The sequence below is a fragment of the Vespa velutina genome, chromosome 6, assembly GCF_912470025.1.
Source record: "Vespa velutina chromosome 6, iVesVel2.1, whole genome shotgun sequence".
NCBI classification, from domain to species: Eukaryota; Metazoa; Arthropoda; class Insecta; order Hymenoptera; family Vespidae; genus Vespa; species Vespa velutina.
The window spans coordinates 6,193,099-6,218,713 of NC_062193.1; the positions used below are offsets into that span (position 1 = coordinate 6,193,099).

The 25,615-nt window shown below is 27.2% G+C and overlaps 7 protein-coding genes and 1 non-coding gene across 13 annotated transcripts in view; 4 read left to right on the forward strand and 4 right to left on the reverse strand.

Moving 5' to 3' along the window:
* Positions 1 to 120: 120 nt before the first annotated feature.
* On the forward strand, positions 121 to 203 carry Trnal-cag. Its single transcript has one exon. It is a non-coding gene; the product is annotated as a tRNA-Leu (tRNA).
* Positions 204 to 1,360: 1,157 nt separating this feature from the next.
* On the forward strand, positions 1,361 to 4,930 carry LOC124949657 (dnaJ homolog subfamily C member 11). 2 transcript variants are annotated; one of them, XR_007101122.1, is made up of 9 exons: positions 1,361 to 1,579; positions 2,054 to 2,183; positions 2,293 to 2,536; positions 2,630 to 2,943; positions 3,049 to 3,256; positions 3,335 to 3,899; positions 3,989 to 4,118; positions 4,228 to 4,314; positions 4,435 to 4,930. XR_007101122.1 is itself a non-coding variant. In XM_047495149.1 (8 exons), the coding sequence occupies exons 1-8, from the start codon at positions 1,508 to 1,510 to the stop codon at positions 4,248 to 4,250; spliced, it is 1,686 nt and encodes a 561-aa protein (XP_047351105.1). In that variant the 5' UTR covers positions 1,361 to 1,507; the 3' UTR covers positions 4,251 to 4,930. The 2 variants fall into 2 exon arrangements, 1 of the variants encoding a protein (XP_047351105.1); XM_047495149.1 differs by having other exon boundaries at positions 4,228 to 4,930.
* Positions 2,446 to 6,141, reverse strand: LOC124949658 (uncharacterized protein C1orf50 homolog). 2 transcript variants are annotated; one of them, XM_047495151.1, is made up of 4 exons: positions 5,779 to 6,141; positions 5,588 to 5,697; positions 5,284 to 5,502; positions 2,446 to 5,217 (listed from the first exon to the last, which is right to left on the reverse strand). In XM_047495151.1, exons 1-4 carry the CDS (start codon positions 5,837 to 5,839, stop codon positions 5,026 to 5,028), a joined length of 582 nt encoding a protein of 193 aa, XP_047351107.1. In that variant the 5' UTR covers positions 5,840 to 6,141; the 3' UTR covers positions 2,446 to 5,025. The 2 variants fall into 2 exon arrangements, with proteins under 2 accessions (XP_047351107.1, XP_047351106.1); XM_047495150.1 differs by having other exon boundaries at positions 5,588 to 5,700; positions 5,779 to 6,139.
* A 2-nt stretch (positions 6,142 to 6,143) lies between these two features.
* Positions 6,144 to 12,135, forward strand: LOC124949656 (importin-13). The gene is made up of 8 exons (XM_047495148.1): positions 6,144 to 6,559; positions 6,649 to 6,813; positions 6,991 to 7,140; positions 7,211 to 7,458; positions 7,549 to 8,311; positions 8,498 to 9,407; positions 9,548 to 9,694; positions 9,770 to 12,135. The coding sequence occupies exons 1-8, from the start codon at positions 6,419 to 6,421 to the stop codon at positions 10,018 to 10,020; spliced, it is 2,775 nt and encodes a 924-aa protein (XP_047351104.1). The 5' UTR covers positions 6,144 to 6,418; the 3' UTR covers positions 10,021 to 12,135.
* On the reverse strand, positions 10,742 to 18,708 carry LOC124949655 (5'-3' exoribonuclease 1). 3 transcript variants are annotated; one of them, XM_047495146.1, is made up of 18 exons: positions 18,360 to 18,707; positions 17,702 to 18,139; positions 17,156 to 17,603; positions 16,838 to 17,049; positions 16,513 to 16,655; positions 15,996 to 16,378; positions 15,502 to 15,794; positions 15,131 to 15,417; positions 14,731 to 15,007; positions 14,351 to 14,614; positions 14,078 to 14,238; positions 13,570 to 13,955; positions 13,180 to 13,466; positions 13,025 to 13,105; positions 12,521 to 12,682; positions 12,168 to 12,407; positions 11,642 to 12,094; positions 10,742 to 11,568 (listed from the first exon to the last, which is right to left on the reverse strand). In XM_047495146.1, the coding sequence occupies exons 1-18, from the start codon at positions 18,432 to 18,434 to the stop codon at positions 11,407 to 11,409; spliced, it is 4,752 nt and encodes a 1,583-aa protein (XP_047351102.1). In that variant the 5' UTR covers positions 18,435 to 18,707; the 3' UTR covers positions 10,742 to 11,406. The 3 variants fall into 3 exon arrangements, with proteins under 3 accessions (XP_047351102.1, XP_047351100.1, XP_047351103.1); XM_047495144.1 differs by having other exon boundaries at positions 16,799 to 17,049; positions 18,360 to 18,706; XM_047495147.1 differs by lacking the exon at positions 12,521 to 12,682 and having other exon boundaries at positions 16,799 to 17,049; positions 18,360 to 18,708.
* A 476-nt stretch (positions 18,709 to 19,184) lies between these two features.
* LOC124949646 (39S ribosomal protein L52, mitochondrial) lies at positions 19,185 to 20,281 on the reverse strand. The gene is made up of 4 exons (XM_047495105.1): positions 19,991 to 20,281; positions 19,743 to 19,812; positions 19,529 to 19,661; positions 19,185 to 19,441 (listed from the first exon to the last, which is right to left on the reverse strand). Exons 1-4 carry the CDS (start codon positions 20,034 to 20,036, stop codon positions 19,286 to 19,288), a joined length of 405 nt encoding a protein of 134 aa, XP_047351061.1. The 5' UTR covers positions 20,037 to 20,281; the 3' UTR covers positions 19,185 to 19,285.
* On the forward strand, positions 20,258 to 22,244 carry LOC124949645 (protein farnesyltransferase/geranylgeranyltransferase type-1 subunit alpha). 2 transcript variants are annotated; one of them, XR_007101117.1, is made up of 6 exons: positions 20,258 to 20,520; positions 20,766 to 21,120; positions 21,199 to 21,399; positions 21,494 to 21,677; positions 21,796 to 22,040; positions 22,165 to 22,244. XR_007101117.1 is itself a non-coding variant. In XM_047495104.1 (5 exons), exons 1-5 carry the CDS (start codon positions 20,370 to 20,372, stop codon positions 21,892 to 21,894), a joined length of 990 nt encoding a protein of 329 aa, XP_047351060.1. In that variant the 5' UTR covers positions 20,258 to 20,369; the 3' UTR covers positions 21,895 to 22,244. The 2 variants fall into 2 exon arrangements, 1 of the variants encoding a protein (XP_047351060.1); XM_047495104.1 differs by having other exon boundaries at positions 21,796 to 22,244.
* A 2,517-nt stretch (positions 22,245 to 24,761) lies between these two features.
* Positions 24,762 to 25,615, reverse strand: part of LOC124949825 (Kv channel-interacting protein 4-like) — a 36,603-nt gene continuing 35,749 nt past the window's right edge. The window contains exon 7 of the mRNA XM_047495552.1: positions 24,762 to 25,615. This exon is cut by the window's right edge and continues 4,986 nt beyond it. The gene's annotated coding sequence lies outside the window, so the exon portion shown is untranslated.

Here is a 25,615-nt window from a genome sequence, read left to right on the forward strand (position 1 = left end):
TGAGTCAATTAATTGATATATATATAAAGTTGCAATGTAAATATATTATAATTAACATATATTATTGTAAATAGAGTAATATATTAATATATAAAATATATTTTGTTCGATATTATCAATGTCAGAATGGCCGAGCGGTCTAAGGCGCTGCGTTCAGGTCGCAGTCCACTCTGTGGGCGTGGGTTCGAATCCCACTTCTGACATACATTTTTTTTTAATTTCGTTCAATGTTTCATAAATATTAATAATCATAGCATTGTAACTATATATTTATAAATTATCATAACATATATATATATATATATATATATATATATATATACATGTGTATCTGTATAAAAAGTGTATAAAAATATAAATAATTGGATTTGTAAAAGAAAAAAAATCAAAGTTTATTACAAATAAAAAATACATGAGTTTTCAATCAAACCTTGCTTTTGTTTTTCCAAAAATTAAATTTGATATCAGGAGAGCATGATACAAATAAGAGGTGGCATAATTTTTCGTGCCACTTCCTCGAATCTTATATTCTCATGTTACAAAATTCAGTTTCCGTACTTTGGGATAAATGGGTTTCCCCCAAAAATTGGATTTGATATCAGAAGAGTAAGATGCAAATAAGAGGTGGCATAATTTTTCGTGCCACTTCCTCGAATCTTATATTTTCCTGTTACAAAATTCAGTTTTCGTACTTTGGGATAAATGGGTTCCCCCGAAAATTGGATTTGATATCAGAAGAGTAAGATGCAAATAAGAGGTGGCATAATTTTTCGTGCCACTTCCTCGAATCTTATATTTTCCTGTTACAAAATTCAGTTTCCGTACTTTGGGATAAATGGGTTCCCCCGAAAATTGGATTTGATATCAGAAGAGTAAGATGCAAATAAGAGGTGGCATAATTTTTCGTGCCACTTGCTCGAATCTTATATTTTCCTGTTACAAAATTCAGTTTCCGTACTTTGGGATAAATGGGTTTTTTCTCTCTTTGAAAAATGGATTTGATATCAGGAAAACATGTCAAGAGAAGAGGAGGCATGATTTGTCATCCCAAAATTCACTTCATTGTTTTGCAAAATTTTTATTTAATCGATATTAATAAAGTATGATAATGCAAAAAAGAATATTTTTCTTTTTATAATACAAATTTATTTGTATATTATTTTTTATTACAATATACAACTTAATTTTATTATAGAAATAAATTTAATATATAATATAATGTTTAATCTTACAATTAGTATAATGTTCATTGTAACGGAACATGTATATCATTTTGATAACACAGATCAAAATTATTTTTACGTGTTTTCCCGCGTCTGCTGTTCTATTATAGTTCCATCTATCGGAAGATAATATTATCTTTCTTTTGGACCGGTTCGCTGACGAAATCTTCGTAACCTGTTAAAGTAAAAGGTCGAATTAGATATAATATCATTAACATTTTAATAGCCTTCATTGTTTTTACAACAAATTAATTTGAAAGGAAGTAAAATTCGCGGTATTTATAATGGAAGAAGATAATGAACAAGAAATAATAGTCGAGGATGACTATTACACGTTTCTCAACGTCCCAAGAAATGTGAGAATAAGTAACAATTCCTCTTATTTAGGATTTCCCGGCGAGAGATTATTTTTGAACCCTTTACATGACGCATTTTTGCAATGCTGACGTAATTAAACATAAGTTTTCTTTTATTATTTTTTGTTATCGAATTTATCAACAACTAAAGATATTAATAAAAATATTTCATTATGGACCTCGACAATGTGTTAAGTTCGAAAATGCCGGAAATACTAATGACAAAAAAAAATAAATAATATTTATAATACATAAATATAAATGAAATATTTCTTTATATTTATTTCTGTTATCCATATTCATTAACGAAAAGAAAGTTCTTACAATACTTAATCATTTTAATGGAATTAAGATTATTAATGTTCTAAAAATAATATAAAAATAATGAGAAATTGATATTTTATATTGAACTAATGGAATATATGGTAAGCTTAACAAAATCATTTTGTTAAATATTGCAAATTTTATTATTAGGCTACTCCAGAAGAAATTAACAATGCTTATCGTAGACAAAGTAGATTATATCATCCTGATAAACATGTGGATCCAGTGCTTAAGAAAGAAGCAGAAGTTTTATTCAACCGTACAAAAAAAGCATATGAGAGTATGTATTTGAGTTTTTCTACATTAGCTATATATTTTTTTGTAATATAAACATAATGTATCACTCAATAAAATACTTAGTTTAGTTAATTTTTTATTTTGTACTTTAGTCCTTAGTGATCCTCATAAGAGGGCGATATTTGATACTGTGGGAGTTAAAGGATTAGAAACAGAAGGATGGGAAATTGTTCAACGTACTAAAACTCCTTCAGAAATAAGAGAAGAATACGAGCGTTTAGAAAGGGAAAGAGAAGAGAGAAGACTTCAAGAGCATACAAATCCAAAAGGAAACGTAACTGTGTATATTAATGCTACAGACTTATTTAGTAAATATGATGATGATTACAATAATAGGTAATACATATTTTCTAGTTATTAATATATTCTTATTAATATTAATACAATTATGTTATATATGATATTTGAATATCTTAAATAATATTGTAGTATGGATATATTTTCATCTATTGAAGTTAGTGGAATGTCATTTACACAATCTATTGAAGCACCTCTTACTTTAAAAGATACTATAACTTTATATGGTTCATTGGCGACACAAAATGGAACTGGTCATGGAACCATTAATGTCTCTGCAAAAAAATTAGTATCTTCTAAGGGATGGCTGGAATTAGATGTAGGTGCAGGCAATGGTCCAACTATATCACTAAAAGGATTTCGAACTTTAACAAAAAGATTATTTTGTGATTGTGAAACAATATTACAATTTACAGCGCACGGTGTGAGACCAGGTCTTGTAGGAAGTATGTTTTTTAATTTTTATAAAAATTGTTTGAATATCTAATTCATAAAATTATATAAACTTTTAAACTATGTGAAAATATTTTATCAGATTTTCTTGTTTACAGCCTTAGCTATGCAATTGGATAAACATACAGTCGGATATCTGACATATAGAGCAGGAATACAAAGTGCAATGAGTACAATGCTTGTAAGAGATACATCTCGTTCTTATGCATCAATTTTAATACATTTAGGTATTGTACATTCTTATATTAATCTTCATTATATATATAAAATGAAAGAAAAGGAACTCAAAATACGTGGAAACATACGGTTAGTAGAAAGAATTATTTACATATTTTATTTGTTTTAGAGAATTTAAGCATATGTTTATATTATTTTTTCATATAGAATAGGTACATTCGGTGCATTCTTAGAATATGGCGTAGAAAAGAAGGTTTCTCGTCATAGTTCAGTTGCAGCCACCGTACGAATTTCCGTAACAACGGGAGTAACATTAAAAGTTAAATTAAACCGAGCTTCACAAACATATGCATTTCCAATTCACATAAGTGAAGAAATTCTTCCAGCTCCTGTGTTTTATGCAACTGTAGTGCCATTTATAACATGGACTGTTGTCAAGAAATTTGTTGTTGATCCAATAATAAAAGAGAGAAAAGAACGAGATAAAGAGAAACAGAAAGAAGTGAATAAGACAAGAATGTTAGAAAAACAGAAAGAAGCCAAAGCTGCTATTGAATTAATGAGAGCTACATTTAGTAGAATAAGAGCAGAAGAAGAATCTAAAAAAGGATTGGTTATAACAAAAGCTTCTTATGGACGATTTGTTTATCCTTTGCAAGATAGATCCACTGTTGAAGAAGCTGGACGAAGTAGAGATGAAGTTATAGATGTAACAATTCCTTTGCAATGTTTAGTAAGAGATTCTAGATTGATTCTTCATGATGCATCAAAGGTATTATTTGATTATAATTTATTACGTACTACTCGAATTATTCGTAATTATTGTTTACTATTACTAATAAATTGTTTGTGATATTACAGAGTCAGTTACCTGGATTTTATGATCCATGTGTAGGAGAAGAAAAACAACTTTTAATACAGTATCTCTTCCATAATCAAACACATGAATGTATTATAAAAGATACAGAACCTCTCAGGATACCAGTACCTTGTAAGAACTATATAATTTATCTTTATGATATAATATTAAGAAAATATTGATAATTACTTTGCGTATTAATGTAGTATAATATATTTAAATAAGATCTATGTATTTTCAGCACACAAAGTAAACACAACATGACGTAGAGAACAAGTTAAACACATAAAAAGATCCCGTCATATTCTACGTTGGCGACTTTAATCAGGTTTTGTTCATTTTTTAAAATAACATCATTTTCAAAAATCTTATAATTACATTAATTTTTTTGGTAAATGCTTTATATATTTTTATTTGTCTTTAATAATGATGTTCTTGTATAATATAGCTATCAATTGTATTTATTAAGAAATTTATTGCATATACTGCAAAAAAAGTAAAATATGAGAAACTACTGCACAAAGAATAGTTTATCTGGAATTAAAGCTACCAATTGGAATTACGACATTATTATTTCGACATCGTATTAAATAAAATTTTTATGTATTATTACATTGCTCCTTATTGAAGCAAATAACGTAATGACTGCCTTTAGAAAGATATGGAAATTTACCAAATATATTCAAATATTATATTAGAAAACACCCGACATTAAGATAATGCCTGAATTAATAAAAACAAAATAGTTAAGGATTATAATTGATTAATGTATAGAATATTTCAATTGAAGATAGTATACATATGTAATTATGTAGATAATATCTGAAATTTATGAAAATATATTAAGTAAAGAGAGAAAAAAGGGATATTCGAAGAAGAAGAAAATTGAATACTACTTATATTTAATATAAGTTCCAAAATAAATCCTGCTTTGTTGAATTAGATGACTATGCCTTTTAATTCTTTATACATACATATATTTATATATTTTTTTTTTGGTCATAAATTTGTTATTCTCCGTGATTACAAACAATATTTTCTATTTTGAATTTATATTAAGAGCAAGTGTATCCAGACTATTATTTAACATTCCATTATTCGAAAGGAGTTTACTAAAGAGATTTAATTCATTGTCTTTTGTATTAATATCGGAGATGGGTGTCCACGAATGATCCTGTTCTAACCTATATGATCCTTTATAAGTTTGAGAAGGACCTGAACTACCCCATTCCTATAAGATACAAAATATTAAAATAACAATGGCACATTATTAAAATAAATTATTTTTAATACTTACTTCTGGATTAAGCATAGAAAAATAACATTGACCTGACTTGCGTTCATATAAATGATATACTTGACCAGGATGTTTTACAAAATTACAAGCAGCATGATGCAATTTAATATTTTGATTAACTTCTAATAAAATACTTTCAGCTTGTCTTTGAAGAAATTTCATTTGTTCTACAATCACTTGCAACTTATTGCACGCATTGGCTTTGATGTAATCATCAGCCTGTAAAATAAACACAGTTATATTTGTTATATCTACTTGAAAAAAAAAAAAAAGATATATATATACATTCTTAACAAATATATACTTTTTGTATTTCCTTTGCTAATGCAACTAAATCTTGTTTCGATGATTTTGCTACACCATTTGGATCAACCAAATGTATACCTTGTGGCATATAATTTCGTTCAACAAGAGCTACTGTAAAAATATATAACAACGTTACAATAATTTCTTAATACTCATATAACCACAAAAATTATTACAAAACTAATGTACATTTATTAGGCGATTCGTCAGAGTTGTCCATTTTTATATGAATGCGTTTCATGTATATCATAAGAAAATAAAGACACAAGTAATGATCATATCAATTTATACTTTCGTTCGCGTACAACAATCATCCTAACCTCAAATATAACGGTATATTTGAAATAACGATATTTTTATCGAGCTTTTAAATTTATTAAATTAACAGATAAAAGTAATACAATGAAACTTTAAAGAATTATTAAACAGTTTTATAGTTTTATAACAACCGAATAAAATAGGGTAAAGCCCAATACACAAATTTTACGGATTCTTTACGTAGTTTGTAGTTCATTGTAAATCACACATACGCGTAGGTATATATCCACGTGCATACACATGTATAATTCACACATTACTACTCAAGCAAAGGAAGTGGATCAGCTGTGTTCAATGTTGTGTACATAGGTTATGTGCATTTTTCGAATTTATAAATTATAATAAAATGATTAATGCATAAAATGTTAAAAATTTAAATAACGATATCAATGTTAACATTGACTTTGAACGAAAGAAGAAACATATTTTTTGCTTCAATATTTATATCCGTGAATATACGAAATATTGTCAATTATTAACAAATCCTTATAAGAAGATTTAAGAACGTGGAATGGATTATGCAACTGTAGTGGATCAAGCAATTAAGCAGTTTTATGCTGCAGGAAATAATGAAGCTCACACTTGGTTGCTACAGGTTCAAGCCTCCCCCGAAGCATGGACTTTTGTATGGCAGCTTCTTGATCCTTCAAAGGTTAGTACAAATGATAGATTCTATGTAACAATATCTCTCTCTTTAAAATATTCTTATTGATAAATTATATATGATTAATAATATTACAGTCTCGGGAAGTACAGTTTTTTGCCGCAACGACATTACATGCAAAAATATCAAAACAATGGGATGAAGTACCTAAGAATGAATATCCTGTTTTACGTGAACGTTTACTTAGCAGTATTACGCAATCAAATACTCCAAAGTTTGTACTTTCAAAACTTTGCCAAGCGGTAATATATTCATAAGATCTCTTATTTTATATATATATATATATATATATATAGGGATTAATAATGTAAGATATTTTTAGAAAGTTAAAGATATATAAAAAGTTCCTATAAAATTCTAAAAAGCTATGATTATTATTTATATACATTTGATGTATAATATAAAAATATATATTTTAGTTAGCTGCATTTCTGGCACATAGTAACAATGATTTTGAAAGTAAAGACAAGGAGAAAAGTTTAGTAGAAGAGTTAATAGAAATATTACCATATGATTCACCACCAAAATTGGAGTTATTATTAAGAGTATTATTTTCTATTCCTGGAGAGGTAATTATAAATAAATTTAAAAAAATATTTTCATATTTACATTAATATATTCTTATTATAATTTCATTAGTTTGAAATGAGACAAGCTGTAAAAAGAAAACCAAAGGATGGATTAGTTAGTAGTTGGAGTAAAACAATCTGGCTTTTACAACAAGTTTTTGCATCATGTAATCCAAATAACCAGGAAAATGATACATTATATCTTTTGGGATTAGAATGTGCCTTTTCTTGGCTTAAATTTGGCCAATTACCTTTAGAAATAAGTGGTCAAATTTATCCTTATTTATTAGTTGCTGCATCTCATTATGCACCAAACAGGTACATAAATATATATATATATAAACTTCATAGATTACATCTTTGTTATATATTAAACACATTATATTTAACACATTATTTTTATTTAAGGGAAAATTCACACGAAGACAATACTAGTAGTTGGGAAATAGTACAAGATTGTTTAATTATGATATTAACACATCCTGAATTACACAAAAGACCACAGACACTTTGGGAATGGGCAAGAAGTTTAGTCACAATGGCACGGGAACATAGTGGAAAATATTTTTGTGAAATTTTAACAGCTATGGGAGAAGCTTATAGTAGGACATTTTTACTTGCTCTCGCAGGTGAAGGTGATGCAACTCAAAAGTGGACATCCGAAGGATTAATTGAGTTACTTTTAGAGTGTTCAGAACAAGAAGGGCGATATCCTACAGATGAAACTCGTAGTTCTATTCCATTTGCCTTTTGGTTTACATTGCAAGACGATTTAGGTACAATTGATTCACCTCTTGAAAGTCATGCATTGAATGCTTTAAAACCAATATATGCACGGTTAGCAAATGCATTACTAAGAAAATCTACATTACCTTCATCACCAAACGAAAGTGGAGATGCGGATGAACGAGAACTCTTTCGATGTTATCGACAAGACGCTGCAGATACATTAGATTACTCTTATAGAGTTTTAGGAGAAGATTTATTAATACTCCTTGGGCAGAGATTGAGTGAGCCACTTGATAATTCAGAAAAATGGACTGATGTAGAATCTACATTACATGCTTTTGAAGCTTTATCAGATAGAGTTGGCTTGGTAGAATTCCGTTACATTCCTGCCTTGATGGATTTAATTGTATCCCATATACCTTATGATCTTTACCCTGGAGAAGTAAGCATAATTTTCATAGTAAATAAATATCATATATATATATATATATCTTCTTAATTATTGTCAATATATTTTCTTTTATATAACTTAATTTTTAATAACTTTATATAACTTTATATAACTTTAATTTTTATATAATTTTATAACTTAAATTTTATATAACTTTAATTTTTATTTTCATCATAGGTATTAGCATGTGCGTGCTCAGCAATAGGAGCATACGCTGAATGGATAGGAGAGCATCCCGATCCTTGGCTTGAAAGAGTATTACATCTTGTAACATTGGGTCTCTGGAAAGGTCCAATTACAGCACCTCGTGCAAGTATGGCTCTTAAAGATTTAACAAGAGAATGCGGGGCATATCTTGCACCCTTTGCACCATCTATACTTAATACAATAGGACGAACTCTTCCAAATGTAACGTCCGAAGGGGGAGAAGGTCAACGCCTTATGTATGCAGCTGGAAAATTATTAAATATACTTCCAACAGTGGAAGAACAATTAACACATTTAGATGCAACATTGGGCCTATGTATAGTGAAAATTCAAGAACTGTTGAAGCAACCATTATTCGTAGCTCGTGTAGCAGTTACCAATCAATTAAAAATGGCAACTATGTTTTTCTCGACTTTAGAATGTCCTATAGGAAAAGCTGTTTTAGACGGACTCTTGCCAATATTTAATGAAATTATTGTGCATCCTGAATGGAGTCAAGATAATGCTACATTAGAAGCAATGCACACATGTGCACAAAAATCATTATCATCTTTATTACATCCAGAAACAGATGCACGTCCTTTACTTTCAATTTTATCAACTTCTTATAAGAATTGGCCCCATCCTGCTGCATTAAATTTATTGAACCAATTGGTATTATTATTTGGGAAAGATCCAGATAGTATTATATGGCCTGTTTTTGCAGAATTAAGTTCAATAACTTTAGGTGGTATTAAAGCATGCCAATCAGTACATGGCGATTTATCTGATTGGTCGGATCTAATGGAAGCATATTTAGGATTGCTTGCCCAAATTTGTAAAAAGAATGGTGAAATGTTGCTCCAAGTATCAGATCAAATTCCTGATATGTTACGATGCGGTAAAATATTTCTCTTTATCGACATATATATATATATATATATATATATATATATATATATATATATATATATATGGATTTATATAATAAAAGTAAAAAATTATTATTTTTATTACGCATACGTCGTTTTACTTTTTTAGGTATTACTTGCTTACTACTTCCCGAAACAGGAACAGTCAAAGCAGCAGCATGTTTTCTTACTCATGCTATTATGCAAACTCCACATTTACAAGATTTTATTCGACCAATCGGACGAGAACTTGTTTTTGTAATACTACGGTGTGTTGGTATGTAAAAATTAATATTTAATATACAAGCAGTCGTAAAGTAATATAAAACGAAAATCATATGTATAATTTTAGGAGGAGAAGTGCCTCGAAACAATTTAGAACCTCATGCGGAAGTTTTACTGTCATTAAATAAAATGTGTGCGGCTTGGATGTTAGAATGGCTTCGTGTTTCACTTGAAAGTCAATCTGGACCTGCAGCTAGTGATGTGGATAAAGAAATTTTTATACGTAATGTTTTACGAGAACGGACAAGTAGACGTCGTCTTTATGATGCATTGAAAGAATTTAGTCTTAAGTGTCGACAAAAAACTATAGGACTATAACGATGCGCTTTCATAAGTGGATTTAGATATATGAAAATAAAAAAAATATTCTAAGAAATAGTATAATCATTAAGAAATTATATCTTCATAATAAATATGATATAATCTAAGGATTCACTTCTTATATATCAAAAAATATCATATTTTATTTTTTTGACTACATTGTGTATATCAAAACGTAAACATTTTTAGTAATGAAAGTAAAGTTGATATACAAATGATTGTATAAAATATTAATTTTATTTAACTTATATTTATCAATATTTTATATACTTGTAAATGCTAATTTTATTTATATAGTATAACGTGATATTTTTCTTTATGAGTATTCACAATTTTACCTTAAATTAAAGATAACTGCCAAAAGGACTTTATATGTTTCTAGCATAACATTAATTTTTGTTTAATAATGTTAGTTTGTATTTTTTTGTTTTTATCCTAGTTGTACATTTTTTTTGTATAGCTCCCTATATGTTCCTTCAAAGTTTTTGCAATGTTAAGTATTATAAATATTTGTGTATAGTATATATATACAAACATATATATATATATATATATGAATGTATTTAAATGAGAAGTGAAAATATGAAATAGGGATAAAAGAATGTATCACATTTCAGAATATAATAGCTTTACGAAAATCTATTTGAAGTATATTTGTGTTCTTGTTTTTATATTCTGAGAAATTGATACATTCTAATTATAATCATAATACAAGAAATAAACAAAAGAGCAAGTATATATTCTGCAATTTGTAGAGATCATATATTATAAATTTTTTACATTCAAATAATCTCGAAGTATTAAATGTAAAATTGATCATGATCTTCTTTTTTATCCAATACATGCCAGAAACGAAAGTATTGTTAGTCTGAATTAAGACTACTCTCAATCTCATTGTTTATAATACATAAAATAAAAATTTTAATTACATATATATAATAATAATTACATTTTCATTGTTATAAATTCTAACTAAAATATGATTGTTTTCGTAATTACAATTTTTGTAAACATTTCATAAAAGCAATGATGATTGTTGATTTAACGTAAAATATATGTTAATTATGAATGAAAGAAAATCACATATATTTCCTTATTGTTACATATAATACAATAACTAAATTGTGTTACTATATGAACATTATTAAACCTCTGTTTACAAATAGTCACCGTACAAGCATGCACATTCGGACGGAAACTTCAATTTGTATACTGAGACTTTAAAATGAGACAAAGAAATGTTTTATAAGAATTGCTGAAGATGAGTCATCGATAATGCATTACATATCTTGCAGAAAAAAAAAAAAAGAATGAGTTCTATTGGATAAATACAACTATATCTACATATATTACGAAACCCTAAACCCCCTTGAATTAAAGTCTTTATTGTTCACTTCCATTTGTCGCTGGAGGTGAAACAAATTTGGCAGCAACGCGTGACCGTTTAGGTCGTTCAGATTTTTGTAATTTTGGCGATGATTGTAAATTGTTTTGTACACGTACTTCTTTCTCAACAGTTTTGTTAACGTTTGATGGTTTTGGAGGCTGGAAAATATTTGAATATATCTTATACTACTCTTATACATCAAATATGATAATATTGAATCAATTAACAAACCTTAGGGAATGTTGTTTCTTTTGTCTCTTGTTGCTTTGCTAATTGTTTACCCGATTGAGAACTGTTTGCATGATTCTGGATTGTTTCTTTGTTAGTTTGTCTTGTATTAACATTTCTACTTTTCTTTTGGGCTTGCAATGGTACGAACGATGTACTATTTTTAATTTCAGATTTAGATTCGTTTGTCTTCTGTCTCGTCTGTACTTTAATTTGACTATTATGAGGTGCCATATGGGCAAATCCTGGATTTTGTTGCATTTTCATATTCCATTTTGAACAATGTGCCACTGGATTATCAGAAGTTTGATAAGGTTTTGATATATATGGTAATACCATTGGTGGTCTTATGTTTTGTGACCAGGAACTATTTTGCCGCATATTAACCCATTGTTGCGACGGAGGTTTTAATAAAAGTTTCATGTCAGGCTTCTGTACCTTTTCTAAATTTAATTCCTAACAATAATAAATATCATTAATAAAATCGTCCGAAGAAATCATTGTATTTGTTATGTCGCATACATTTTACCTCATATACTTTTCTTGCTGCACTTTCTGCTGCTTGTGCATGAGTCAAACAGGGATCACCTAAATATACTTTCGCGTCTGGTAAAAGAATTTGAGCTTGTATCAGGTTCGTTTGTTCATTTAAAAAATAATCATATCTTGGTAAACCCATACCAAGTATTTGATAATGATTTAATAAGTGTGAACAATACCAAATAGAATTCTTGTCATCTTTTACCTCGTTTCTCTTTTGTCTAGCATACTGTAAATAAGGATAAGCAGTATCAATATTTTTGCATGTATATTTTTAGACATGGACAAACATATAAAAATTTGGTGGAAACTGTGCTTCAAGCATAAGAATAATATGCTTACATCAAATAATTTTTGAACTAATGGTGGGGCATCCGATGATTTATGGATTTGGGATTGATTTTTATTCGCGGAAGTACCACTTGATTTAGTTGGCAAATTTATCAGCGTGTTGTCATCAGAAATTTTCAGCACTTCTTTCAAGAAAGCACTGGGATCTTGTGACTGAAGTTTAGAAGTATTATTATGAAAAACTGAACTAATATTTTTAATTATTTTGTTTTTAAAATAATAAACCGTTAAAAAAATAGAATAATATAACCGTCTAAAAAAATAGAATAATACAAAAGACTCTATAATAGAAAATAAATATATATATATGCCTGCAGCACAAAATGATAGGAATAACATGATATTGATAACAATGCATCAAATAATTTAATGTTTCACTGATGCAAATTATTATCATTTTACATGTAAAAGAAGATAGGAAATAATACAAATACAAGTACATATTTATCAAAAACGTAACTATCGTTAGATTTTTTGCCAAAATACAATACTTACTATTTGTTTACTTTTTTGTTTATTGATTTCATTAGATTCTACGATACTCGTATTGGAAGTTTTCGAAGATCCGCTTGAATCCTACCAGATATATAAAAAAAGAATATATAAAATTTATAAATGTCTCAAATATTTATAGAGATCATTAAACTGACCTCTATTTTATGCAATTCATTCCATAATTGTTGAAATTCAGAGGATAATTGTTTTGAAGCATGTTGCAATTCATAGGAAGGTTTATGTTGTGTTATGGGTTTAACATTACTATGTACTTGATTTTTTGCATTTTGATATCGTCTCCAAGAATCTGTTGTTTCAATGGATGTATTCTCTATTCCTGATTTTCCACGTTCTACTCGTTCACCATGACTAATATTAATAAAGTCAGTGATTGATAACTTATAACCACGATGTTCGGAACATCCATTGAACGTTAATCCACCTTATAAAGTTAATTAAAATAATGAAATAAAACATTAATTATTTATATATATATATATATATACATATATCTTCAAGTGAAAATTAGTAAAGACAATAGTTACCTAAAAATGATTTATCAAATAAAACATCATAAATACTATCTATAATTGCCTTCGTTTTCTGTATTCCTATAATAGTTCCTTTATAACCGATTGGTACAGTAAAGCTTCCTCTGATACAAACAATTCTATCTAATAATCTTGTATAAGATTTTGGATCGGGTGGAAGCTGACGTGAATATAATTCAGGTTTAAAAAGTAATTGTGGCTTCACTTGTATTACGACTGCTTTGTTTGAATCATTATACATTTCATAATATTTGTCCACTTCTTGTTCTATTTTTTGTACTATATCTGCTTCGAGTATATTTGCTCCACAGGGACGACTCTCTACTCCTCGGAAATGTTGCTCTTTTAACCAAGCTATAATACTATTTAATTCATTTGATCTATAAAAAAAAAAAAAGGAAAAAAGAAAATATAAAAAAAAAAAAAAAAACAGAATATCTTTTAATATAAGATAATATTAATCTATTATTTGATATTAAATAATAAAACGTGTATAACGTACGACTTATCAAATAGTTCGTCTTCATTAAAAACATCATTTGTAATATTTTGTGCCAATCGTTCAAATAAACCGGGACACTTTGCCATATAATCACGTATAAGATCAACAGCTTTTATACTATACAACCACTGACCATTTTCTTTTTTGGTATAGCCTGGTATCTGTTATATTTTAACATTTTAGAATTATATTATAGATTAATTACGTAATACTTTCGAAAAATAATTTATGATCATTTAAAATGTATTGTGTATGTTCCAAAAAATTGCTTACTTCTTCATTCTTTTTATTAAACTTCAGATTTAATCCGACGTTAATAATTTCGTTTGTATTATTCTGCATAATATAAATTGTACCAGTAATTCTACTTAAAAGATGACTACTTATTCCTAATCTCTGAGCAGCTGTGCTTCCATAAATATATTGTATTTTTGATTCTGTATATGCTTGTTTTACCACAGCTAGATCTGGTTCAGTTACAACTTTCACATATATTTTTATTCTGCCAGAATTCATATTGATCTTTGGCCCAATTACCTATTTCATAAATATTTAAATATTTAAATATTTAATAAGGTAAAAACACTTATCATATTAGTTTCAAGAAAATATAAACTATTATTAAATATACTAGAGTAAATATAATTAAATACCTCTCCCATGGCACCATAATGCGGATGACCTAACATGAAGCAATTACTTCCTGGTACAAATATTTCATCAATAGTTTTATACAACAAGGGATTTACACAATATGTAGAAATATCTTTAACTATAGTTTGATAAGCATAAAACGTTGGCATTTCCTGCCATTGTTTCTCTACAGACAGTTTTCCTTGTGCTGCAAAAATGTATTTACTGCCTATTAATGGTTGTGCATGGATTAAAATATTAGTTTTACCAACGTCTATACCAAAACGATTTTTATACCTGTTTACACAAAAATTATTTATAATACAATTACTAGTAAATATGATGTATGATTATATATATATATATATATATATATATATATGTATATATGCAGTTGATAATAATAATTTTTTTTCTTACGTTTCAACAATAGATTTTATTTCCGAAGTCCATTGAACTGCACAAGCTCCCTTTAATTCTTCCTCTACTATATTGTCAGAAGAATATTCTTTTTGTGGATTGATTAAATTTATTCTCCATTTATGATTAGATACACCAACAATATGAGCTTCTCGTAGATAAGGCCACTCTACAAAGATGGTTTTATGTAATAAAGAGGCAGCAAGTTGTCTTAAATTTGGTTCCTCTTGTTGTTGTATATATAAAATCATATTGTCACCTCTTGATGGTTGTTCAAATACTTTCACCTATTACATTCAATATTTGATTTTTATTTATATTAATCATGAAAAGCTCGTAATGATAATCCCCAAAAATATATATAAAAATACCTTAGCTTTCTTTAAATTTGCTGTATGTTTTATATATTTTAAAGTAGGAAATCCAGGATAATGTATATCGCATTTCACACGTGGATGTAATCCTTTTACTAATTTTTCTTTAGGAACATAAATATCTTCACGATTTATTATTTTTATTTGAGCATGGTTCTCAATTACTGGTAAATTTCCAGGTAGATGGCATAAACCCAAAATCTCTTTATCATATGAATACATATACATTGGACCATGCTTATTTCTTTCATGTTCTTCGACTGTCAATTTTACATAATATGGCTCCATGGCTATAGGAAAATATTTTATCATAATAAAATTATTTATTAATTAAATTCTTCAATATGTCAACTATTATTATAAAGTATCACATTAATACTATTACTATTACTATTACTAATACTATTACTATCTTTTATAAATGTCAATAATGTTAATTTATCAATTATATATTTTATATACATTATAAAAGAACATTTTATATTATTTACCCTCTGTTAAAATTTTCTCATCAATAAACGGTATAAGTACAATAGCTTCCCAGTCTTGTTTTTTGCCATTTAAATCAGTTTTAAAATCAGAAGGATAATAATCAATAATAGGTGATTCCTCTTCAGTTAATAATGATTGTAATGCTTCTGGTAGTAATTGTTTACTATACGATGGTAATACTGCTAATAATTGTTGAAAAGGTTTGAATGGTTCTCCCAATTCAAAATCGAATTTTAAGTCTTTAAAACCTTTTATATCCGAGATATATGGAGCATAATGGTGTGGATAATACCAAGACCAACTGCAGCATCCATTATAATAGTAATGTAAATTCCACTGAATAGCTCTAACATATCCTTCTGCTTGGGATCGCAGAACATCTCTAAAAAGCAACTGTATTGTGTAAGTAGGTTTTAATAGTGATTTAATTCTTGTAACAAAAAATTTCATTGTTTAAATTGTAGTTAAATATATTTACAATTTATATAGAATATAGAATATAAAAACTACACTTACTCATTAACATCTTCATATTCTAGTTTATTCATGTAATAATCACGTTTGTGTAGAATAAATTCCATATTATATGTATCACTATCAGATTCATAATCTAATCCATCGTCATGAGAATATTTGATTTTTTCCTCTTCTGCATCTTGCTATAAAATATGATATTAAGTGAAAGTGACTATAAGGTTCAAGCCATGTATATATATATATATATATATATATATATATATACATATATCTACTATATATATATCTACATATATGTATATGTATTAAATATTAAAATAAATACCATTTCCATATTTATGGATGATCTTATTAAATTGCCTACTTTTATTGAAGGAGAACAATTTTTAGATGAATCCTCGTCTTTTTGTGAAATTTGTTCGTCATTTTCTGTATTTTTATTTTTATTCATTTTAGCTTCTAAATATTTGAGATCACAGTAATACTCTGCAAAGTTCTCTATGTCAATGCGACTTAGCCGTTCCATGAATATTTCAAAACGATCTAGTCTTAATCTTCCTGATTCGTTTATATAACCTAAATTTATTAATTTTATAATTAACATTGTTTCTTATATATATGTATATATTTTATAATGTTTGATTATATTATGATAATATTAAAAATATATTATGTTATATACCTTCTAAAGTTGGTAAGACTTCCATATATACATGATACAAAATTGGTAATGCCCCATTTGTAATATTTAAATTTGGTAAATTAGGTATAAAATCATTTCCCACAAGAAAACCCATTAATACCCAATCATCGATTATATGTTCAATATTAAAAGGAAAAGATAATTTATCTTCGATGGGAGAAAATTCATGATTTAAATATTCTCTTAATAATGATAAATGGAGAAGACAAAACTTTGTCTCTTCAGGTGTTAAAACCTTTTTTTGTTTCTTCCCAAATTTCACTTCTTCTCTTAATAATGAAAAATTACGTTCATGTGTACAAAGACCCAACATGATTAAATCTGCATCTAGGCCATACAAGCAATGCCTAATATTGGGATCATAATCTATTTGTGATTTTAAATATCGTATATAATCCATTATTTTATGTTCTCCTTCTCCTACAACCTAAAGATATTTCAAAATAAATGTTTAATTTAAATAATATTAATAATTTTTATCTTTCCTAATATTAGGATAATTTAATAAAATATTAGAATTAATACCTCTGGACCGCTAAATAAAACCTTGCATTTCTGCCAAAGTTTATCTGTCGATACTTTGTACGTAATAAAATATTTTAATCGTTTACTAATTTCAGACATAAAAACTGTTCCTGGCGTAATACAATTAGAATCAAATAATTCCTCTTTTAAGTCAATACCACTTGCTTTGGCTTTAGCCTTTTGCATTTCTGTTCCTTTAGCGGCTCTAAAACGACGGGCTCTTTGTTGATTAATTTTGGCTCTTGGGGCTACACCATCAATTGCAATAAAAAATAACTTCTGAGGTTGAATCATACCAAATAATATCTCAATATAATGGAATATATTGTTAAAAATTTCATCATTTGTAATATGAAAATTTATGTCACTATCATTTGGATGTGAACAAGCATGTATGATGCCATTCATATCTAAATATAAATTATCGAATTCTGGAATCTGTGTAAAGGAAAAAAAAAAAGAAATGTAACTTCTTAATTCCGAATATATAAAGCAGCATGAACCAATACATTTCAGATTTAAATAAAATAAAATTTAATAATAAAGTAAAATTGAAAATAAATTAAAGTTATAAATGGTTTAATGAAATATAAAAATGACATTATATCTATATGTTAATTATAATAATCGTTTAGTCTGTCAACTTATATGTAAATACCTGATAATCTTTCAACATTTCACTTAGGCAAGGATATCTTTCGCTTATATATCTAAAAAATTTGGGTATACCCATTTTGGTCCGTGCTTTTTTACCCAACAATAATATTTGAAATGATATGCACGTATATTACAATTTTTTAATCGTTTGTTGTGTTAAATATTTTTATAAAAATTAAAAACTTTGACTATAAGTGTATTTTATACCAACATTAATACACGTCTGAGATGAAATGGATTTCTAAAGAAAGGAAAGTCGATGTGTTAATATTATGATCACCAGAGAGACAACACGCGACATTGCATGGCAGTTATCCAACTAACCAATCATATAAAGATATAGATACATTAAATATTTATAAACAACCAATCATATTTGACAAAACTTGGAAAGAAATCATAATTTTTCTTTTATTTTTTTTTTTTTTTTTTTTATTGTTTGTTTATTTTAGGATACGAAAATTATTTAAAGTAACGTTAAAGGAAATTTAGTAGAATACCGATATATAATAATTCTTAAATAATTTATCGATGTTTATGATTCTAATATTTATCCATAAATCAATAATTTTTTTGTCCTATTCATGACAAATTTGGAGTATATTTTATATTTAATTAATAATACATATATCATTTTAAACTTATATTTAATATGTATACATGTTTATTTAAATGTATTTATAACTCAAACTAAATATATATATATATATATATATATATATATATATATATATATATGTATATATATATATATCTATATATACACAATATAAGATATCAATGGGATATTATGTCTACAAATTTGTTTTAAATATATCTTATGTAATAGGTTTTACATAAATGTATTTATAACACAAATACATATATATACAATATAAAATATCAATGGGATATTATTTCTATACAAATTTTTCTTTTAAATATATCTTATGTAGTAGGTTTTTGTGTCTTTAATAAAAGATCTCCTTTTGGTTTCAATTTGCTATCAAGAATACGTTGTTTTTCTTGTGCTTTTATTTCCTGTAATTTTACATGTCTTTCAACTGCATTATCTATTTCTTTAACCAATTTATGAATCCTTTTCTAAAAAATTGAATATTATTAAAGAATTTTATATATCTTCTCTATATATTTTTATAATCACAACTTTTATAATCATAATATACATACTGTATATTCTTGTTGTTTAATTATGCGCCTTTTTTGGTTTGTACCAAGTGGTGTAGGTCTCCCATCTTTATATGAATAATCTGCCATATTTGTCAAAGGTCCAAAAGCATTTGGATTTTCTGTTAATCCCTTTCTATAATGATGAATTTATAAGAAATACTCAAAATATAAAACCATCAATGAAATAAAGGGAAAGAAAAAAAGAAAAACTTACTTTATTCTCCAATCTTGCTGTAATAACTTTATGTAAGATGTATGAAATTTATTGAAGAGAATGTTTAAATCTAAAATTTAATAAAATAATAATTTTGTAAAATGTGTTTTTTTTTTTTTTTTATAATAGAATAGATTATGAATTAATATATACAAATTATGTTAATGTTATTATGTATATATATATTATATGGATATATATTATATAGAAACATTTTATATTTTTCATTATAATATTTGTATACTAACTTGTATAATTATTGCGACCAAATATTTTTGATATAGTGGTTAACATTTTAATTCGTATATGTACTGTTTAATAGAATATAATAAAAGATATTAAATGTTAGTTAAATTTTTTTACTAAGAAATTAAATTATTATTATTTTTATTATATTTTGTCACTTATTGTAAATGATAATAGATAAACTCAAAGCTCAACATTTGTTCATTAAACACCGTATTAATAAAAATAAAAGTATGCTTTTAGATTTAGACAAATTCTCAAAGTATTCCAATAAGTGTAGAGGGCGTGTAGTACGGCACTGATTGTAAAGCGAACCTATTGTTAATAAAGACATAATAAAATCTTTTTTTCTCAATTACATTGAATTTATGAAGTTAAAATATGTCGGATAGTTCGGATGAGGAATTAATCGGTGGAGACGGAGCTGAAAAATGGGTTTTATATCGAGATCGTGATGAATGGAATGATGTGACACCTTTGCCACAAGATGATGGTCCAAATCCAATTGTTGCTATTGCTTATTCTGAAAAATGTAAGTATTATTTTACAAATATTTTCATTTCATATTTTACTCTAACTAATGTAAATTATAATGTATTTAAATTTTCTTTCAAATTACAAAATATATATGTATATATTTCTATTATATCTTTTACATTTGTTGTACTTGTTTTCATTTTATGTTTACTTGCACACATTATATATATGTATATATATATATATATATATATATATATATATATATATATATATATATATATTATTTATAAATTTTAGTTAAAGATTCATATGATTACTTTCGAGCAATTTTAAAATCTGGAGAGAAATCAGAACGTGCTTTAGGATTGACAGAAGATTGTATTTGGTTGAATCCTGCAAATTACACAGTATGGCAATTCAGAAGGGAAATACTTAAATCTTTGGGAAAAGATTTAAAAGAAGAATTAAAATATATAGATAAAATTATAAAATATAATTCCAAGAACTATCAAGTTTGGTATCATAGAAAAGTTATTGTGGAATGGCTGCAAGATGCTTCAGAAGAGTTGGAATTTACTAAAGTTATTTTAAAAAAAGATGCAAAAAATTATCATGCTTGGCAACATCGTCAATGGTGCATTAAAACATTTAAGTTAGTATAAACATTCTATTATGTTAATTATTTACTTTAAGAGGATTACAAATTATAATGTATCATATTAAATTGCAGTTTATACGACAAAGAGTTGGAATACGTAGAACAATTATTAAATGAGGATGTTAGAAATAATTCAGCATGGAATCAACGTTATTTTGTTATAAGTAATACAACCAAGTTTGAATCAAATGTAATCGACAAAGAAGTTGATTTTGCTTTGGAAAAAGTTTCATTAGTCAAAGGGAATGAAAGTGCCTGGAATTATCTTAGAGGGTATTATTACATTTTATTATCATTATATCTAATTATAAATTATTTGTCTTTATGTATTACATAAAAGGACATAAAATGTATCTTCTTCCTTTAGTATACTTATGCACGATAGTGCCGGTTTAACTCGTAACGACAAAGTACGTAAAAAATGTGTAGAACTTTATGAGGCAGGATATCGGACCAATCATTTATTAGCCTGTATCATCGATATTTGCCTGGACAGTTGTATAAACGACGAATCATCTGAATCAATATTTCACATCAGCAATGCTCTAAAGGTAATATTTATAAAATATAAATATAGATCTTTTTACTATGAAACATATATTCCATTGACATACGTATTTCATTTCTATATTTGTAATTTTTTTTTGTTTTTTTTTTTTGTTTTTATAGCTGTGCAAAGAGCTATCTGAAAATCACGATAAGATCAGGAAACGATATTGGGATTATATTGGCCAGCAATTATTACAGAAGTTAGAAACAGTGTCGTAATATTTTTTTAACTCGAAACAATGGCTTCTTAAAAGTCTCATATAAGTCTTTGTCAAATGGTTCTAGTATTTGAACTTTCATACATTGACTTTTATCTTTAATAATGCTAAGATGTATATATTAAGGAAAGATTTAACGATTATAAGGTAATCTTATTTTACACGATATAACTTAAGATTTCTTATGTTTCTGAAAATACTATAATTTTTTATTTTCACGGAATAAAAAGATGTAATAACCCTAAGCTATATAAAAAGTTTGTATTTTTAGAAATATAATAATTCAATCGAGAGACCTTGTAAAAATGGAAAATGGAATCTTTAGGAGAAAGAATAATGTGCAATGACGAACATTAATATCTATTTATTTATAAAATATTTACAGATTTCCGTGTATAATACATAAGTAATTGGCAATAATCATTCATTATAATAAATAGCTAGGCATTGGCGTTAAACTAATCATAAAAACCTAACTTTTAATATAGCATTTTTATTTCCGAGGGATGCTCAGTTTTAATACCTTTTTCTAAACTGATAGAAATCTCATTAAACCGAGGCTTCATTACTAAAAAACGTGAGATTATTTTAATCTCAAAATAGGTATATATGCCATATTTGGAGGCATTTAGCGGATCGTCTGAAACGAGAAGCGATTTTCGTTGCGGACAAGCGACGGGCAGTGACTGTGTTGCTCGAGCCGGACGATTCGCTTTTACGTCTAGATATGAGAATTTTTTCTTTTCTTTTCTTTTCTTTTTTCTTACCTTTCTCTCTTTCTCTCTTTCTCTCTTTCTTTCTTTCTTTTTTTTTGTTTCTATTAATAATTTCTGGCCCTTTCGTAGGATCTAACGATACCCTAATGATATAGGAAAGCATACTTTTTTTCGAAACTTGTATTTTATTTTGGATAACACATATCAATAATATATAAAAAAAACACAACACTTTTTCCTATTCTTCGTTCTCGAAATCTGACGAGTAATGTTACACGAGCTACTCTATATATATATATATAAAAAAAAAAAAAAAAAAAAAAAAAAAAAAAGAAAAAAAGAGAAAAAAAAGGGGGGAAAAAAAAAATAAGTCAAAGCTTCTTCCACAAATCTCAAGTAAAACTTGTTCGATTTTTTATCAAGCGTGATGTTAAAAAACGTTAGTACATATAATATATAAAGAGATAACATTTACGCAATCGCGTAAATAGAAGAAAAAAAAAAAAAAAAAAAAAAAGAAAGAAAGGGAAAAAAAAGAAAAAACAGAAACAAACACAAAAGAAAACAACGTTCGATCGCTGCTTCGTTTTTTATCGACGATCTTATTCCATACGAAATGACGCTGAATAATAATAAAAGCAATCGAAAGAAAGTTCTCAGCGTTGGATTCTTCGTTGAGAGTGGCGGAATGCAGGCGGGGAGAGGGGGAGGGGAGGGGGTAAAGGAATGGAGGAGGATCCTAAAGCACGGTTCATCTATCCTAACATTTAACAATCAACATTCAAACGATTACTCCCTCTGCGCGATCTTGCATCTCTTCGAGTGGAGCTCGCTCTTTTTTTTTTTTTTGTCAATGTGCATTTAGATATGCTAATATATATATATATATATATACATACACATTTTTATATACATATATATATTTTCTCCATCGAATGCATCAAAGTTATAAGCGATGTCTCTTCGAAGAGAAGCGCAAAGGTTAGCTTTCCATCGTTACAACGACAAGACTTTGAATCTATAAGACACCTGGTCTTATCTCAGATTTATATATATATATATATATATATATATATATATATATATATATATATATATATATATATATATATGCTGAATTTACACAGAAAATATATCCGCTATTTGAATAATTTTTTCTCTTAATTATCATCATCATCATCATCGTCATTACCATCATCATCGTCATTACCATCATCATCATCATTGTCGTCATTATCATCTTTATCATCATCATCATCATCATCATCATCAATATTATTTTTTTATTATTACTATTATAATCTTTCGTTTAAAATCCGTCATAGTTTAACATCGTATAGTGATTTCTGTTTATATTATTATTTATAGTGTCTAATTACGCGACACGTATCAAGTTACAAGTAAAAGAGTTTTTCTCTCTCTTTCTCTCTCTCTTTTTTTCGATCTCGCATTTTTTAAGATCCCATGAAAATATTTGCAATCGTATTAATCGTATAATTCTTTTTTCTTTTTTTTTTTTTCATTTATTTATTTGCTCCACCATTCCCTTTTTCTCGTACATTATTAGATACGTGCCGCGTAAAAAAAAGAAAAAAAAAAAAAAAAAAAAGAGCAAAAAAAAAAGGAAGAACATCGTTAGGCTATTCTTTTAAGTTCTCGTTTATGTTTCCCCTTATAATAAATAGTCTATGTTTGGACCATCTGTCATCCAGTACAAGCACAGCCCGATCACTTTAAATATTTCATCGAGTTTCGTACGCTCGATCGTAGTTTAACGATTGAAAAAAAAAAAAAAACCTTTCGTCGATTTTTCTTTTCTTCACGTTACATTTTTTTTTTCTGTGTGTGTGTGTGTGTTTTTTTTCCTCTCTTTTTTATTTATTTATTTATTTTTTTTTTTTCTCTTTATCTTCTTCTATATTCCTCGTGGCCCTAACGAAGGATGGAGTCGAGTTTAAATTACCGATCGAATTATCCTTCTTCTTCCTTCCTTCCTTCCTTCCTTCCTTCCTTCCTTCCTTCCTTCCTTCCTTCCTGTCCAGCAAGATAACGCGTACAAAAGATATCATAGGGAAGTATGTCTTTTTGTATCGATTGATATTTCGAGCTATGGCTACTTCGAGAAGGAGATAGATTTTTTTTTTGTTTTTTCTTTGTTTTTTTTTTTTTTTTTTTTTTTATAGAGAAGATAGATCTTCACAATTCTACTTATACAGAGAGAGAGTCTCTTGAGTAATAGAGAGTAAGATATAAGATAATACGCGCAATTTGTACCTGCTTTATAATATTCTTTAATCCATCTCACCCCCTTTTTCCTCCTTCTCTTCCTCCTCCTCCTCCTCCTCCTCCTCCTTCTTCTTCTTCCTCCTTCTCGAGAAGAAGAACGTTGTTATATTTTTCTTTTTTTTTTTTTATATTCTTTTTTATTCGTTCATTATTTTTGGATAATCATCAAAAATACGTATCATCGAATGAATATTCGAAACAACATCATCGATTATTTATCATTTTATAGAGATTGATATATTAGAAGAGAAAGATATTCGAAGAAGATAATATAGATTTTTGTAACGTGTCCGTCTGACGAAGTAAATATAGTTTCCCTTTTTTTGATCTATCATATATATCATATATCATCTATCATTGTAATATGTTACAAAAAAAAAAAAAAGAAAAAAAAAAAAAGAAAGTTCTCTCGCGACGTTATACGCGACGAAAGATGAGAATGATCGATCTATCGATGACATTGCTCGATAAAGATGATATCGCGTTTGGAAGTCAATCGAATGCGCATAAATAAATAATAAATCAATAAGTAAATAAATAAAAACATACATACATACATACATACATACATACACACATACATACATACATAGATACGTAGTTTTAAGATCGCAATTTTGTTGAGCCAAATTGTTATTAAAACGTTCGTCCTTCATTTCTTTCATTACTTCTTTCATTATTTCTTTTTCTCTTTCTTTCTTTCTTTCTTTCTTTTTTCCT

What these genes read in the sequence shown, in the direction of transcription:
- LOC124949657 (XM_047495149.1), top strand. Translation starts at nt 1,508, where the DNA reads ATGGAAGAAGATAATGAACAAGAAATAATAGTCGAGGATGACTATTAC. An exon ending in TTCTCAACGTCCCAAGAAAT is followed by an intron (nt 1,580 to 2,053) that starts GTGAGAATAAGT and finishes TTTTATTATTAG; the next exon opens with GCTACTCCAGAAGAAATTAA. An exon ending in GATGATGATTACAATAATAG is followed by an intron (nt 2,537 to 2,629) that starts GTAATACATATT and finishes ATAATATTGTAG; the next exon opens with TATGGATATATTTTCATCTA.
- LOC124949658 (XM_047495150.1), bottom strand. Translation starts at nt 5,839, where the DNA reads ATGATATACATGAAACGCATTCATATAAAAATGGACAACTCTGACGAA. An exon ending in TGACGAATCGCCTAATAAAT is followed by an intron (nt 5,701 to 5,778) that starts GTACATTAGTTT and finishes ATATTTTTACAG; the next exon opens with TAGCTCTTGTTGAACGAAAT. An exon ending in TTTCTATGCTTAATCCAGAA is followed by an intron (nt 5,218 to 5,283) that starts GTAAGTATTAAA and finishes TGTATCTTATAG; the next exon opens with GAATGGGGTAGTTCAGGTCC.
- LOC124949656 (XM_047495148.1), top strand. Translation starts at nt 6,419, where the DNA reads ATGGATTATGCAACTGTAGTGGATCAAGCAATTAAGCAGTTTTATGCT. An exon ending in ATGATCTTTACCCTGGAGAA is followed by an intron (nt 8,312 to 8,497) that starts GTAAGCATAATT and finishes TTTTCATCATAG; the next exon opens with GTATTAGCATGTGCGTGCTC. An exon ending in TGTAATACTACGGTGTGTTG is followed by an intron (nt 9,695 to 9,769) that starts GTATGTAAAAAT and finishes GTATAATTTTAG; the next exon opens with GAGGAGAAGTGCCTCGAAAC.
- LOC124949655 (XM_047495144.1), bottom strand. Translation starts at nt 18,434, where the DNA reads ATGGGTATACCCAAATTTTTTAGATATATAAGCGAAAGATATCCTTGC. An exon ending in ATTATGGTGCCATGGGAGAG is followed by an intron (nt 14,615 to 14,730) that starts GTATTTAATTAT and finishes TTTATGAAATAG; the next exon opens with GTAATTGGGCCAAAGATCAA. An exon ending in TAGTTCAAAAATTATTTGAT is followed by an intron (nt 12,408 to 12,520) that starts GTAAGCATATTA and finishes CCTTATTTACAG; the next exon opens with TATGCTAGACAAAAGAGAAA.
- LOC124949646 (XM_047495105.1), bottom strand. Translation starts at nt 20,036, where the DNA reads ATGTTAACCACTATATCAAAAATATTTGGTCGCAATAATTATACAA. An exon ending in TGGTCGCAATAATTATACAA is followed by an intron (nt 19,813 to 19,990) that starts GTTAGTATACAA and finishes ATTAAATTTTAG; the next exon opens with ATTTAAACATTCTCTTCAAT. An exon ending in TTAAACAACAAGAATATACA is followed by an intron (nt 19,442 to 19,528) that starts GTATGTATATTA and finishes TCAATTTTTTAG; the next exon opens with AAAAGGATTCATAAATTGGT.
- LOC124949645 (XM_047495104.1), top strand. Translation starts at nt 20,370, where the DNA reads ATGTCGGATAGTTCGGATGAGGAATTAATCGGTGGAGACGGAGCTGAA. An exon ending in TATTGCTTATTCTGAAAAAT is followed by an intron (nt 20,521 to 20,765) that starts GTAAGTATTATT and finishes TATAAATTTTAG; the next exon opens with TTAAAGATTCATATGATTAC. An exon ending in ACATCAGCAATGCTCTAAAG is followed by an intron (nt 21,678 to 21,795) that starts GTAATATTTATA and finishes TTGTTTTTATAG; the next exon opens with CTGTGCAAAGAGCTATCTGA.